The sequence below is a fragment of the Mustela putorius genome, unplaced genomic scaffold (genome assembly GCF_011764305.1).
Source record: "Mustela putorius furo isolate JIRA1106 unplaced genomic scaffold, ASM1176430v1.1 tig00000242_pilon_pilon_pilon, whole genome shotgun sequence".
Taxonomy (NCBI): Eukaryota; Metazoa; Chordata; class Mammalia; order Carnivora; family Mustelidae; genus Mustela; species Mustela putorius.
Window position 1 is genome coordinate 16,017,764 of NW_025421325.1, and position 16,579 is coordinate 16,034,342.

The 16,579-nt window shown below is 50.7% G+C and overlaps 1 protein-coding gene across 1 annotated transcript in view; it reads left to right on the forward strand.

The window, feature by feature from the left end:
• Window positions 1-4,083: 4,083 nt before the first annotated feature.
• SCARA3 (scavenger receptor class A member 3) overlaps window positions 4,084-16,579 on the forward strand; it is a 53,540-nt gene continuing 41,044 nt past the window's right edge. The window contains exon 1 of the mRNA XM_004775112.3: window positions 4,084-4,343. Coding sequence (XP_004775169.1) covers window positions 4,337-4,343 — 7 coding nt within the window. The 5' untranslated portion in view covers window positions 4,084-4,336. The remainder of the gene's footprint in view (window positions 4,344-16,579) is intronic.

Sequence of the window (16,579 nt, forward strand, 5' to 3'; positions counted from 1 at the left end):
GTGTTTTTACTTGGTTATCTGATCCATGCTGCTCCATGTGAGACTGGAGCTACGTCAGATCTAAGGAAATACAGAATCACAGGGAGGCCCTGGACTGTGAGCTGCTGGGATGTGGGGTTGAACCCCACACCACCCCCGGTGGGGAGAATGAGCTTTATGTGTGAAGGCAAGGAAGCAAACCAGTATTTGGTGGCTGGGGGGGTGAACTGTGCAGAGAATGCCAGAGCCCACTGATCTTGCTTCATTCTCCATCCATAGCCCATGGCTCACTCTGTTTTCAACCCCTTGCTGTTAGGCAGGCTCTGGCCAGTGAAATATGGGTCAAAGTGCTTTACACCAGCCCAACCCATAAAATCCTCCGATGCAGGGCCCTCCATCCTTTCTTTCCTTTTGCAACAACCTTAGAGCCCCATGTTGAAGACAGTGGTAAAACAAGATGGGAGGTCCCTGGGTCCCTGAGTCACAATGTGGAAGAGAACTGCCCAACCCATCCAGGACTGTGATGTGAGTGAGAAATAAACTTTTGTTGTATTAAGATAGTGGGATATAGGGGTTGTCACAGCAGTAAGTGTTACTTACATTGACTAGTGTCAGGATAGGGAATGCCTATATTTATTTAGAAAATATACCAAATAAGAGAAGCTACCAGAGAAAGAGAAGTCAAAGAAGCTTAGAAGAACCAGGAGTAGGTAGGATCAGAGAAACCAGGGAAGAAAAGAGCTTCAAGAAGAAACTGCTAATGGTGTTTGTGATGGTTAATTTTACATGTCAACTTCGCTAGGCCGTGGTACTCAGGCATTTGTTCAAGCATTATTTTGTTGTTGTTGTTGTTGTTCAAACATTATTTTAGATGAAGGTGTTTTTTCAGTTGAGATTAACATTCAAGTCAGTAGACTTTGACTCAATCAGATTCTCCTCCATCCTGTGGCGGGCCTTATCTAGTCAGTTGAAGACCTTAATAGAAAATAGAAACTGACCTCCCCCAAAGAAAGAGAATTCTGTCAGTAGACTGCCTTTGGACTTAGACTGCAACATTAACTCTTCCTGGGTCTCCAGTCTCCTGGTTATTTGTTCTGTTTCTTTGGAGAACCCCGACTAATACAGTGTTAAGTCTACAAAATGATTGAAGAGGATACAAGTTTCAAAAAGGCTATTATTGGGGCGCCTGGGTGGCTCGGTGGGTTAAAGCCTCTGTCTTCGGCTCAGGTCATGATACCAGGGTCCTGGGATCAAGCCCCGCATCGGGCTTTCTGCTCATCAGGGAGTCTGCTTCTCCCACTCTCTCTGCCTGCCTCTGCCTCCTTGTGATCTCTCTCTCTCTCTGTGTCAAATAAATAAATAAAATCTTTTTTAAAAAAAAAGGCTATTATTCTGGCAACTAAGAGGAAGGAAGCAATTTTAACAAACTTTGGGGCTTGGAGCTACAACCAAAGAAGGAAAAGTGGAAGCAATGTCCTAATGCTGGTGAAGAACAGGATGGGAGAGGAAGCGCTCAAAGGCACAGAGGGAGGAATTGTGCTTTAGGAGAAAGAGATGTTTAGTGCCTGAAGTAGAAAAGACAAAAGCAAGTTCTGGGGGAGCTCCCTGGGGAATTCTGTTCTAAGCAAACCACAGCACTGCTCAAGAAATGATGTGGGACTCTAGCTTCTTTAATACAAATGGTTCCAGCATTAGTGATCTGGTTTGTTTTGTTGTTGTTGTTGTTGTTGTTTTCCCCTCTAAATGACCTCTGCCCTATAGCAATTTCCTTTGGCTTCTAACAGAGGTATGACTCATGTGTCCCAGTCAAATGTACCCACCCCTAGCCCCAGTTTTAAACAGTATTAAGCATTTCTCTCTATCCCACCCCACCACACCTGCCTGTGCCATCTGTGCCTCTGAGCACATGTCCCAGCCTGAGCTCCTTCCTGATAGCCCCTCATCTTCTGGACTGTTGAGGCAAGGCTGGGGTGGGGGAGCTAAGAGTTTCTTTCAGTTGACCCTGGGTCCATACCTCTGCTGTTTTTGGCAGGTACCTGAAATTGAAGCTGAAGGCCTTCACCCAAGGGGTTGTGTACTCTCCAGGAAATCTCTGTCTCCTCCCTTCTTGATCTGTGATCTGTGATCATCTTGTAGTCTCATCTTTCTGCTTTCCCTTTGAACTATTTCAGAGCTGTGACCCCTCCTGCCTGCCAACTCCTCTCCAGCACTTTCCTGCCACTCCGCAGGGCTGGGCCCCATCTCCCCTGTGTCCTTTTGGAACTGGGGCTCATCCCCTGAACATCTTCAGGGCTGGAGTCCAGCCCTGCTCACCCAGGGCCCATTTGCAGCCAGACACAGGTCTATTTCATTTCTTTGCTGATGCATTTGCAAATCATAACAATAACATAGGCTATACACATCTTCTGAGTCCAAGGGTCAGGGACAGGGGTGGGGGTACTCCCTCACATCAGGGTTAGGACCTTTTTGTCACTAAACATTTTGGATCAAGCCAACTAAAGAAAGCATGGAGAAGACCTAAGGTCATTTGCTTTTTCTTCTTGTGGATAAATATCTGAGTGCCTTCTGCGAGATGCAGTGTGGTAGCTATACACACAAGTGCCAGATTTAGCCTGCCTGGGTTCAAGTCCCAAGATCTCCACTTCCTAGCTACGTTCCTTAAAGTAAGCACGTGATTAATCTCTCCTTGTCTCATTTCCTCCACTGAGAAGTGAAGATAGTAGTTGTGTTTGTCTCCTAAAGCCACTGGGAAGGTGAAATACATTAACACACAGGTAACCTACAAACCCTACAAAGGATTCCTTTGATGGGACTACCCCCCTGGTATTTACAAAGCAGCTCTCCTGGTCCATGCCACAATCCCAGGAGGCTGAGGTGGACTTGGAATCCAGACTCAAGGAGTACAGCGTGAACTACTACAAGGCAGGCAACAGCCTCTCTGAACCTCAGTCTCCACTTCTGTACAATGGGCACCATTGTTCCTGGCTTCAGCTCTAGAGGCTGTAGTGAGCTATCTTGAGAAAATGGATAGAATGTGCTTTATAAACTGAAACTTGTCCCTCCTCCGGGGGTGGGGCCTATTAGAGATAGATGAACATCACCCTTTCTGAAGGGCTGGGATTCCTGAATGGTAACTAGGGCACCTTGTCAGCTCCTGGCTTAGAAGAAAGTGTCTCTGCTTGAGCCCTACCTCCTTTACTCTAAGGGCCAAACGGGGGTCGGCATGGAAGTGTGGGGATGTGGGGAAAGGCTAGGCGGGGTTGCCCCCACGCTGGGGTCCCCTCTCTCCCTGCACGACGCTGTTGTAGTGTTCATCACACCTCAGCACCCTGACTTGTTTCATTGCTGGCTTTCCGCACCAGAGGCAACCTCACAGAGTATCCCTCACCCTCCCAGAGCTGGGGCCAGAAGCTGGTGCATGGAAGGTGGCCAGGGTATGTTCCATTAATGAAGAATGATATGTGAGGACCCCCAGAGGAGAGCCTCAGACAAGAGTCACAACGCCTGACTCGAGGTCACTCTTCCTCCGATGTCACTGTACAAAATCACAGAATCTGGGAGCGCCTGGGGCCCAATTCTCTCCTTGCAGAAAACCGAGGTTTGGAGACTTGGAGTGGCCGCTCAAAGTCACTCACCCAGCGCGTGGGTGACCAACCTTGCTGGCCTCCCCGGGACTGAGGGGATGGCGGGGATGCGGAATTTCAGGGCTGAGGCGGGGACAGTCCCCGGCAACCCGGGGCTGGAAGCCGGGGACCCTGCGTTGCCCCAGTCCATCTGCCTCTCAGGCGGGTGAGGAGACCGTCCGGGGCTGAGACTTGCTCCCAGCCACGAGGCGGCCCCCAGGGCGGGCGGCGGCTGCCAGGGGAGTGGAGGGGTCCCCCGCGCGCTCCCCGGGGCTCCACGGCCTCAGGGCGGGCGGGCGAGCTGGCGGGCCCGGCGTTGGGGACCCGCGGCGGCACAAAGAGGCCCGGCAGCGGCAGTTTTGAACCTCCCGAGGAAGTGGATCTGGGCCGGGGCCCAGGGCGTGACGGGGAGGGCGGGAGCGCGCCCGCGAGCGAGGGGGAGGTGGGAGGCGGGGAGCGCGGGGCGCGGGGCGGCCGCAGACCTCGCCGGCCTCCAGCGGGAAGCGCGCGCGCGGGCGGCGGCGGCAGCAGGATGGGCGGCCCGGGGCCCCTCGGCGGCGACCCCGCGGACCCTCCCCTCGGCGCGCCGCCTCCGCAGCCGGGCGCTCGAGCGGGCGGCGTGTAGGGAGGCGAGCGGGCGCCAGCCGAGGAGCCGCCGGCTTCACCCCACCCCTGGCCACTCCGCAGCTCGAGCCGCCGCCCCGGGGCGCTCCCGAGGCCCCGCAGGAGGGACCATGAAAGGTAAGCCCGGCGCGCGCGAGGGCCGAGGAGAACCCCCGCTGGCCCCCCGCACCCCCACCCCACCCCGGCGGCGAGGCTGCGGAGGGGACGAAGCTCCCGGAGCGAGCTCTGGGCTCTCGCGCCCTTCTGATCCTCCCGCGGAAGGCGTTGATGAACAGGACGGAGGGAGCCCTGATGTTTAGAGGAGGGGGAGAGTTCACACGCAGCCCCCTTCACAGTTCTCTTCTCACTCTGCGTTGCTTTATCCCCCCAAATAGTTGTAAATTCCAGAGAAGTTTCTGATCCCTTTAACCGGTCAGTGCAAAAAGATGTCACCAGCCCAACTTTCTGGCCGTGTTAAAGCCCCATCCAGGCGACCCATCTCAGAGGCTCCTGCAGCCCCTACCTAGACTTCTGCGCCCGGGGCCAGGCGTAGGACTCTCCTCCAGGAGCTTCAGTCCTTTCCTCAGGAGAGACCTGTTGTGTCCAAGTCCTTCAGCCCAGACCTTGCCCTACCAGACCCCTGAACCCTGGCTGACCCACCCGGTGACCTCCCAGGGACACAGCAGCTGGGGAGGGCCCCTGGTCCAGGCCTGAGCTTTCCAGAGGGCACTGGGTCATCTCCACCATAGCCCTTGCAACCAGGTCCTGGGATGGACACAAGAACAGGACTCGGTCCCAGGTGCTCATACCTGGGCCTAGCTTTCTGGAGGCCCCGGAAAGAACACACTTTGTCTTAACACTCATTTCCAAGCTAGGGGAGCAGCAGGAATTGGAATCATCCTACGGGACAGGATGATTTAGGTTTTGAATGCTCTCTTCTGTGCTTGTTAATAATTCCTCCCTAGCGCCTCTCTCAGGCAGGTGCTGAGCTCCTGGCAGTAAGAACCTCCCTACTCCTTTGACTTGTTGAATGTGGGGACTGAAAAAGACCTTGGAGATCATCTAAAGGGCTTTAAACTCTACTCTCGGGTGTTGTTGAAGAAGCAGCTCTGTTGGTGTCCTTTACATAGAAGGGGATGAAGAAAGGGTTCACAGGCAAACCTCGGACAGAATACAGCCAACATGTTGTATAGTTGAAGAAACTGAGACCAAACAGGTGGAAGCGGCTTCATGGGTATGCAAACCTGTGCCCCCCAACAGGTCCCCGCACTCGGAAGGCCTCGTACTAGGTTTAATGTCTTGAAATTCGTAAAAACTTTTAAAGAGGGTCCTCTCATGCTTTTGTTTTGCACTGGGCTCTACCAGTTATGTTTCTGGTCCTACGGCTAGAAGAAGGAACTTGCTTAAGAGTCACAGCTAGTCACGGGGACCAGAGCTCAGGGCCCGACTTCCAGGCCAGAGCACTGGCTAACATACCCTTACCTCTCTGTCGCTTCCTTCCCTCTGGCCTCTGGCCCCTCTGTGCTTCCGGATGGCCTCACTATGTTTTGGGCTGTCTGGGATGAGACAAGCAATTTATAAGCAACCCCAGGGAGTTCCCTTGGCTGCAGAGAGCAGCCTCGCCCACAGAGCTCTTGCTCTCAGCTACCACATCTTACAGAACTGCACCCACCCCCGTTAGCTGGCCTGGGGCAGGTCATTACCCAGAAGTCTCTGGAAGGGTCTTAGACCACATCTCACCACAGGATCGGGGCCCACACTGCTCTGGACCTTAATGATGATGGTAAGATGCTACACGTACTCAGAATGGTTTGGCTTCACCAACATTCTTGACAAACACTGTAAGAGAAAATCTAGTGAGGGAAAGACGAGACAGAAGTCCTCTGAAATGGTGGAGACATCCTGCTCCCATTGAGGAGGGAGTTAGGAGCACATGACCTGCTTTCTGAAACCCAGCAAGGCAATTCCAGTCTTCTGAGTGGAAGAGGAACAAGCTGGTGTGGATGACTATTTGGTGGAGAAAGGGCTGGCTGGAAGTCTGTGGGCTCCCTCCTGGCATTCCTAGGGTCTGCTCCCCTCACCTCCTTTTCCCCATTCTCAACAACAGCCTCACCAACCAGGTGGGGCCAAATTCCTGTTCATTGAGGCCTTTGGGGCAGCTCTCGTGTATTTTTCCTCCAGCCTCCGGGAAACCTTCTGTGATCTCTTGTAACACCCCAGGGGCATAGGCTGCAGAGCTTCGGGGGAAGACAAGGCTTGATTTCCAGTACACCTCTCTACGGGGTCTTCCCTCATCCTCCCTAGGAGCCAGGAGGAGCGACCACCTCTACCTGACATGGAAAAAGCAGGGCAGACAGCAAATATTTGGCCTTTGGATCATGGAGTTTGAAGAAGCAGGACTAGATTTCACCCACACGGAAAAAGTAAAGTGCCCAGCAAAGCAGGGCGGCCCTTCCAGGCTGGCCCTTCCCCAAGGGGAACCGGCTTCCAAGCCTCCTCCAAAGGCCCACCAATCTGAGAAGTACATCTGTTGGCCAACATTCACCTCCCCCCTCAAAGCCAAACACGGTGATGTTATGCTTTGTGGGGGAGAGGGGTGTTGGTGGGGACGGCACTTAAGGAAACGCGTGTGCTGAGGAGCACAGCCACCAGTGGCCAGGAGCCAGGCCTCCTCTGCCAGCCAAGCTGTTTCCACCGGAGGGCCCCTCCTGCCTGCTTGCTTGCCTGCCTGCCTGCCTCTGGCCAGGCCTCCCAGGCAGCCGCATTTTTCCATGCAGGCCGGTACCTGGCCCCAGGTGTCCCTTCTCGCACCCGAGGGCATAGAGCTGCCACCAGCCCATCTTGGAGCTTCCCACTGGCTTGTCTGAGACGTTAACAGCCACCTGTGGGATGCTGTGCACATCTGTGGTGAAAGCCCTCCCAGCTCTGTCAACTCCCCACCCCCACACGCTGTAGGAACAGCCTGGTCCCCTGGGATTGGAGAGTCAAAGACCTGGGCTCTATTCCTGGCCCCATGTGAGGCTCTGGTCAAAGTGTTTCCCTCTCTGGGCCCCGTACTCCTCCTGGGTGGTCCCTGAGGCCCCTCATGTCCTGACGTAACGTGACCCAGCCCCCAGGAACTCTAAGCCTGAGGACCATTTGGGGAGCGGAAGTGACTCGGTGGAGAGATGGTTGGAAGCAGGCCCACCGCACGAGCAGATCTGTGCCCCTGGGAGACTTGTCCTCAGCTGCCATATACAGGGCAGAGTCACACCCTGCTGTTCTCCCAGCGTAGGAGGAACAGCCCCTCCCTACAGAATCAGAGACCAGTGCCCACACTCCATGGACAAAAGTGTGGACAGGCAGAGAAAGGGCTGCAGAGTACAGCCCTGTGATCTCAGGAAAATCTACCAGGTGCCGCTTAGCAGAGGAGATTGTATCCAATCACAAGTGGGTAGACTGTGCCCCCTTTGAAAGCCTGACCCCCATCCTCAGACCATGGCTGCTAGAAGGAACCTGATTCTAAAAGAAAAGGAGCTGATGTGGTAGGGTGTAAAGAGGCATTAAACAGCTCACTTTTTGGGGGGGACCTGAGGGCTCGGATGATGGGGATTAGTTCCAAACCCTCGGGCACACACACACACACACACACATGCGCGTGCACATGTGTGTGGACGCACTGCTGACCTTCCCCTCCAGCTGGGGTCATTTTGATACTCGAAGACTCACATCCCAAAGCTAATTTGAGAGAAAAAAGAATTCTGCTTCTCAGCAGGTGTTCGCTGGAATAGCTTAGCAAGTTTCCTGGAGGACAGGCAGCTGTGCTAGGTGTGAGGCCTGCGAGTCCAGCAGTGGGACGGACCGGGCTCCTCATCACTCACATAGACGCTGCCCGTGTTTGCTTGTGTTTCGGTTAGCAGGTGCATGGGTGTGTACATGTGTTGTGAGCGCTGAAGCCCAAGGTTAGAGGGAGCCCTCTCACCCACCAGCTTTATAAGCTCGTAGCTATAATGGAGTCATTGATGCTCTCCGGCCACCTCCTCGGCAAATACATTGGATCATCTTTAATGCTCGTTCCAGCTCTAACATCCTCCTCTGTGGTTTCTCCTTCTGATAGGGTGCGCTTATTTATTTATTTTATTTGAGTCATGTTGACACACACTGTTAACTTAGTTTCAGGCTTAGGACAGAGCTGTGCTCACCAAAAAGTGTAACAGCCATGTCACCCTGCAGCACTGTTACAATATCATCAGCTCTGTTCCTTGTGCTGTGTCTTTTCTGCTCAGGACTTACTCACTCTGTAACTGAAAGCCCGTATCTCCTACTCCCCTTCACCCATTTTGCCAGCCCCCCCCCACCTCCCTTCTGGCAACCATCTGTCTCTTCTCTGTATTTATAGATCTGATTCTGTTCTTTGTTTATTCATTTGGTTGTTTTTTTCCCCCTAGATTCCATGTATAAGTGAAATCATATGGTATTTGTCTTTCTCAGTCTGCTGGTATTTGTCTTTCTCAGTCACTTAGCATAATATTCTCTGGTTTCATCCATGTTGTTGCAAGTGGCAAGGTTGCACCCTTTTTCGTGGCCACATAATATTCCACTCTATATACTGGGTATATATACATTTCTATCTATCCAGCTATCTATTGATCTTTATCTATTTTTCTCTCTGAATAAGACTGTGGAACCCACAGAGTAGTGTTAGAATGAGAGGTGAATGAATATGGTGACCCTGGCTGCCTTCTTCTCGCCTCACTCTCTCCCGGTGGCTGTCACTTAGGAGGTATCCACTACATCCGCCAGTGTGTAAATCTGAGTCCCCCATTACGCTGAAATCCTTAAAGAGGAACATCATGGGATTCCCAGAACCTAATGTTGGTCTCCAGTAAAGACTTGTGCTTCTATTTCACATTTACTGACCATCTGCCGTATGTCAGAGTTTGTATGTCTATCTGTACCTAAGGGCCAAGGAAGATGCAAAGAAGGGCTCCACATCCTTTCTCTCAAGGAGCTTACCCTTTGCTGGAACTGGTTCTTTCCCTCTCTCCCGCCTTTGCTGCTCCTCTTCTGGATGACCCTGGTAGCAGCTGTGGAGCCTCTGGTTTTTAGGGGGCACCCATTCCTGAACAATCTCACCCAGCCATGTGGATTTGACACATGGGGAGAGGCTGGTGCAGCCAGGTTTACAACACTGGGCTCTGGACACCTATTACAAAGAGGATAACACCTCTCGCTGGAGACCTGCAGAGACCTCCTTCAAGGCTCAGATGAGATACCTTCACGTCCACCTGAACCCTAAGCTAAGCTATTCTATATTCTGGGATGTTGCCCCATACTCCAGTGGTTTCTGCCCTGAGGCAGACAAGACAGACACACTTAAGAGGAAAACCAGATAATGAAGGGAGAAGAAGATACCAATCAGATGACAGGTCTATACAGTGGATTCGGTAGGAATCCTGTGGAGAAAGAGCATTAGAAGTTGGCGCACCTTGGAGAGGATTTCAGGAAGAGTTGAAGAGTAGACATAGACTTGTTACATTTAATCATTTTATAGTACATATGCTTTAGGAAAATTTTTGAAAAATTTAGTAACGCGGGAAAGAAAAAGTATTTATGTGAATTCCTACTCCTTAAAAAAAAAAAAAAAAAATTGACAAGATTTGGAAGAGCATTCTTCCAGAAATCTTTCTGGGTGTGTTTGCACACAGATTTTTTTTTTTCATATGGATAAGACTATACTTTCCATGTTATTCAGTATATGTATTTTTTTTTTAAAGTTTTGCCCATTTGTCAGAGAGAGAGAGGGAGAGCAAGCACAAACCAGGGGAGCAGCAGGCAGAGGGAGAAGCATGCTCCCCACTGCGCAAGGAGCCAGATGTGGGACTAAATCCCAGGACCCTGGATCATGACCTGAGCTGAAGTCATCAGATGTCCAACTGACTGAGCCCCCCAAGCATCCCTCTTTATATGTTCTTTAAAAAATTCAACAATAGAACATAGATATCGTCCCTGGGCCAAAAATAGAGATCTGCACTATTTTTTAAATGGTTGCATAATAGTCCATATATGCCTTTCGATCATTTATTTAACCAACCCCTTCTTGATGGGCATTTGAGTCATTTACGTTTTTCCTTGGATTTAGCATAGCATGCAGTGATCATTCTTACACATCCATCTTTGTCTCATGGTGTAAGTATCCCCTGAGGAAGAAGCTCCTAGAAGAGGGTTTGGGGAGTCCAAAGGCACGCTCATCTGAAGTTTGGAAACAGAGTGCCACACTGTTCCACAGGCACAGCAGGCCCTTCATTCCCATGGGGTCTGAGGTGTAACACCTGAAGGTGGAGAATTTTGATCTTTTCAGGAAAGGAGGAAGTGAGTTCATCTTTGGGGAATAGCGGGCTGAGAAGAGGAGGAGTGGTGGCGACGATCCAGGGGCCAGGACTTGGCTGAAGGCAACTCCACACCACTCTCAGCTCCCCAAAGGGCTCCTCTCCAACCCTGCTGGGTTTCCCCTGAGCAGTGCAGAGAAAACAGGCTGAGGGGCTGAAGGCGCAAGGGCCGGAAGAGAAAGGTAACGGCTCCAGCAAGCTGAAGCTTATCCGGGGGGGCTCCACTGATGGCAGGATGGAGTAAGGAGTAAAAAGGCTTAGTGCAGCGGGGAGTGGGAAGAGCAGTGGGAATGGTCCTGGAGACCCTGCAGATGGACCGGCAGGGAGCTTTCTGCTGCAGAGGCTGAGCTGTGTTTGAGGCAGAGAGGAGACCCATAGATCCTGGGTCTAGGAGCCCCAAGGTCCAGAGAACCAAGGGACTTTCAACAAATGTTTTCTCCATTAAAGTTGATGGGAGGAGACAGGATAAAAAAGTAATCCAGCCCAGGCAATGGGCTTATCCAGAACAGTGTTCCCCGAAGCTGGTGCATTTCATTCCTAAGGTCATAATAGCCAACTCGATACCTGAATACCGGTTCCATGGGGTTTATTTTTATTTTTTTTAAGCATGTCAGGAAGTTCTACAATCAAATGTTTAAGAAACATAAAAATAAACACAGATTGAAGCAGGCTTTTTTTTTTTGTGGGACTTGTCTATATCTTCACTATATTAATGTGAGTTTCTAAGATGGTAAATAGTGTATGCAGCATTTTCTAGACTTACTTGATCAAAGAACTTTTTTTTCACAAAGAGTAATTTGGAATTCCAAAGTGTTGCATAGGACATAGTTTGAAAAATAGGTTTCTTTTCCTTCCTTCCTTCCTTCCTTTCTTTTGTGTGTGATGGGGAGGGACAGAGGGTGAGAGAGAGAGAGAAAGAGAATCCCAAGGAGGTCCCACACCAAGCGCAGAGCTCAACAATGGGCTCGATCTCACAACCCTCAGATCGTGACCTAAGCCGAAATCAAGAGTTGGATGCTTAACTGACCGAGCCACCCAGACACCCTGAAAAATGGGTTTCATGAAAGTTGGAAATCGGTCCTGAGAATAAGTGGCACTGAGAAAGGACAATAAATGATAGTAACAATTCCAGTAGGATTGAAAAAGAACCCCAATAAAAATGACAGCTACCATTTATCAGTATTCACTGTGTGCCAGGTACTTGTCATTTGTCACCTCGTTGGGTTTCCACAACAGCTTGTGAGTCTAGTTTGCACATGAAGCTGAGAAAGGGAAGAGGATCCCCATGAGAAAGAGAACAGGGACTTCAAACAGTGAAACACGGGGAGAGTGAGGGGTTCAAAGATCCAGAAATGTCAACAGAGACCAAGGAACTGGTGATCCCTATGCCTCTCCACCATTCCCATGGGATTTGTGGGTTCAAGGGGAGGAGCTACTGTCTGCACAAAGGAGGACCAATATGTATGTGATGGTGGGGGAGGGTTGGGTCTCTTGCATGGAGTGGATAACGAGGAGGGTCGTCTTCTCGACTGGAGGTTACAACACCCCTTGAAGTGGTGTCTAGAAATGGGGTCGGCATTTGAAATTATCACATTGACCAGGGATGGCTGCTGACATTTAGGATGCCAAAGTCTGCACAGCGTGGGTAAATGCTGCCTAACGAAGAATTGCGCCCCCCAGAGGCTGAGTGCTCCTTCCGGAAACACAGAGGGTAAGAAAGGGGAGGAAAGTCACTGGGAACAGAGAGGGCTTAGGAGAAAGGGCCAGTTTCCCCTCAGCCTTTGTGGTGACCAGGAGCACAGTGGAAGGCAGGCTGCGCGCTGGCTCAGAGGATTCAGACGGAGGTGGCAGGAGGAGAGAGAAAACCTGTCCCAGAGCATTGAATGGGAGTTTAGGAACGAAGGAGCAGAAAGGAGGTGATTGTTACAAGGAAGCAGATCATGACCACTGGAAGAGCAGGAGAATCTGAAAGGGAAGGACCAGATCCATTAGAGCAGAGAGGGGCAGACTGATTCCCCCCAGACTGTAGATGTGTCCACAGAGGAAGCCTGTGGGGTGGGGGCAATGGCGGGAGGGTTCTAATGAAAACAATTTTGCAACCTTAATTATAGCATTCTGAAATCTTAAACTATAGCTATTTTGTAACTTTAAATATAGCATTGGCTCCTGAGAAGACTCTGAAATCTTTATTTTTGCCGACCCAATTGGCTGTTTTGAAAACCCACTCTGTGAACTCCATAGAAGATAATCATCAAAATATGTTCCTTGAAGTTCCCAAAGAAAGCCCTTTTATTCAGTTCCTCGAATCTCTCCCCCTTGCTGACTCTGACGGAAGATTGCAGTCCCAGAAAGGCTGAGGAGTGAATTAACTCCATATTTTTGGTCAACCAAGAGAAAGCCGGCATCGGCAACCACAGGCCAGTTAGCTGTTGGTTCACAGGTCCGGGCGGTTTTCCACCTCCCCCGGGGGAAGGGAACTAAGTTCAACCCCGACAGAGTCAGCAGTCACGCCTAACAATGTGCCAAGACACGCACCTTTGATCACACTTTCTACGTGGCTCTGTGGGAGCAGAAGCTTTAAAAAAAAAAAAAAAAAGTGGTTTCTATTGTGGCTATCCTTCTGATATCTGAGTCGGCTATTATGACCTTAGGAATGAAAGGAACAAATGCTCTTTCCAGTCTTCAGTGAGTCTGAGCTTTCAACTTTGGCTTTCGAAGGCTGTTGGATTGTTTGTTTGTTTGTTTGTTTGTTTTAAGCACACTGCCTGGACTTTGAGTAGAGAGCACTAGATGAAGCCTGGTGGTGCCTTTGGTATATCTTTCACAGGCCTGGCTTCTTTATCACCGTGACTGGCATATTCCCTTGTGACAGATGTAAATCCTTGGCACCTCTGGACCGGGGGAGGCAGAAACTGGCTTAGATGTTTGCTAACTGGAACAGCTTGCTGTCCCAAGTTTGCTGTGAGAGAGGGGCCTTCCCAAAGACTTACCATCCAGGCATTGTCATCGCTTCTCCAGTGTCCTTTGCCAAGCCTACCCTTCTTGTCACAATTTATCCTGGAGTCAGCAATATGGGAACGGGAAGGAAAGAAAGAACACGATGGAGTCTATTTCCCTTTCTGGACACGCAGTCTCCCTTCAGGTGTCCATGGCTTGCAATACGGCCTCTCCTTCAGCCACTGCAGACACCTGGCAGCCCACCACGTCTGACATACAGGTCCCCTCAGTTTTCGCTATTACCAGACATACTCAGTGTCACGGATAACATGTATGGCACAGGGAAGAGTCGCAGCCTTATTTTAGAGGGCTGTAAGATGCTGCTGGTATTCTAAGATTTTTAATTGGGACACCACTGGGAAAAAATACCCATGCCCCCTAAGAGAGGCCTTTTAGCTTTAGGAGAGGAATATCCTATCCCTTGTTCTAGTTCTGAGAGAGACAGGGAAAGCAGACCCGACATTCTCCTGTGCATTCCGGCTTCTGCTTCGTTCTTTTTCAATTCAAACACTAGGTTCCGCCTGCTTTTAAGCCTTTGCATCCTCAAAGCGTTTGCACTCCCCAGCACTCCCTAATCATAGAGAACTAAGAATAGACCAAATTTAAACCATATTTGAAGTCATTAATATTTATTTTTTAATAAAAATGACCTCTTAATCGAGACAGCGGAAGTTGAGAATTAACTAGGGATGCAAACCTTCTCATAGAGTCAGCAAACCCCATCTTTCTTGAACACCCACTCCATGATCAGCCCGGGGCTGACCAAGGCTGGAGGAAGATTTCAGACCTCAAGGATATGTAAACAGATGTCAGGCCTGGATGGAGAAGTCTGTATGCGGCCCTGTGAGCCGTGTGTACGTGCGCTTGGATCTGCCTTCAGATCCCCGGACTTTCAGGAACCACAAATGGGCTCTGCAGCTTGTCAGCTCCTTCCCACACTCCCTATCTCTGAAAACTGTTTGGAAAGCTGGTATATCCAATACTAAGTCAGATCTCAGCACAAGGCATGGGAGACCGAGAGGGGGAGGAAAGTCGTTTCCTGTCTCTATCCACTCCACTTGGCCCTGCTCGAGGACGGAGTACAGACTCCTGTCTAATCAATCATCCTCTGATCAATCACAGCCTCTGGATCCTGAAGCCAAGATTTTCTCAGTGCTTTCCGTCTGTTTCTTCTTCTGTCCCCAACCGGAATAATCTTGGTGTAATGTGAATATAATGAGCCTGTACTCGCAAAGGGTTTGGCTTATAAAAGCCTCCCAAATGCTTTGGATTATGTTCCCATTAACATGAACAGGGGTAAAGTGGAGAGTTGCTAGAGCACTCCAGACATAGGTAAATTAGGGGTCCCCAAGGCCCATGGCTCAGGGCCAGTGAATAGGAAGTCCAAAGGATTAGAGAAAGGAGGAGACCCCTTTGGGGATCAGGGAGGGCGTGAGCTACAGAGCTGAGATGTCAACAGAAGGAACAGTGCCAAATGCTTGTGAACCCCTCATCTGCAGAGAGCCAAGTTCCGGGCTGGCAACTGTCATTTCCCTGCCTGTGGGCTGCAAAGTACCGGAACGGGGTCTTTCTTAATTCCCACTCACTAATGATTGCCAATTTGCCGGGGGGGGGGGTGCTCAGTGGGAGAGCAGAGTGATGACAAAGCTGTGTGCTTTTGTTGGGGGGCGGTGTTTGCTGAAGGTCAGTGTCAGCCTCGCTTGATTTAAGTCCTCCCAGCTCCCTTGCAAAGGCTACAAAGAGCGAAGTGATGAAATTGGCCTTGGAGCCAGAACAGGGAGGAGGCCGAGTCCTGAGGGACTGCAGAGAAGCACCATCAAGGGGTGGGGAGAAATGAGAAACAGGGGCAGGAAGGCCTAGAAGGCATTTCTGCTCCAACAGATGGAAGGAATACTTCCCCCGGGGACCACGGCTGCGGTCCATCCGACAGCACACGGCTTGGTTCCGGCTGAGATCATCTGGGGCTGGGTAGGCACGGCTGCTTAGGGTGAGGTGTTGGTCAGAGGGGAGCGCGGAAGGCACCAAGGGATCTGAGCTTACGGCTTATGTTTATGGGAAAGGGATGGGAACCCTGATACCCCGCAGGCATAGTTACCCTCATAAACAATTGGCAGATTGACAACAGGATGGCAGCCTGAGACACAGAGAGGGGCTGGAAAGATTGATTTCTCGGGTTATTGATGAGGGGATCTGCCTCATAGTGGTACCTGCCATATAGACCTCCTTCTCCCACTCCCAAGACCCCAGTCCGCACACACACACACTCACAAGAGCCCACTAGCTCCATCAGAGAGTGGCTCCCTGCTGTCCATTATTGGGGAGAGGAAAACAGCCAGAATTCAGGAGGTTTTGCCAGTGGCTGGCTCTGTGACTAGCCAGGCATGAAAACATAACCCCCTGCCCTCAACTCAGTTTCCTCACCTGTAAAATGGGGAGAATGACTTCCCACCCTGTTTCTCTCTCAGGCTAGCCGTAAGGACCAAAGGCAATATTGGATATGAGCTCAGCTTTCCGCCCTGTCCCCTGGATTGACTCCATCTTTGAAAGTGGGACACTAACCTTGGTCTCTTGACCAAGCTTCCCGTGGATCCCACATCAAGCATAGACCAGCTTAGGACTGGGAAGCATAGTGTAAAATCATAGATTCATTTACAATTGTGTTTGTTGAGCAATTTCTCAGTGCCATCCACTGCCCTCGGGTCTTTGGGTAAAGCAGAGAACAAGACAGGCACATTCCCTGCCCTCAGATTTAAACACTGGGGAAAAGAGCTGCTGAATAAATAATAAGAGATAGATTGCCTTCTACAGCAGGAGGACACAGACCATGCCCAAGTTATCTCTAACAAGGGATGGGTCCAGTTGGGAAGCTCAAGGAAGGCCACTGAGGAAGTGACATCTAAGCTGTGACCTAGAGGACAAGCAGAAGGCATTCCTGGCAATGATGATGGCATCTTTAACTTGGGTTCATCTTCATCCCTTACCTCCTGAGCTCATTCTCGGCTCCTTTAC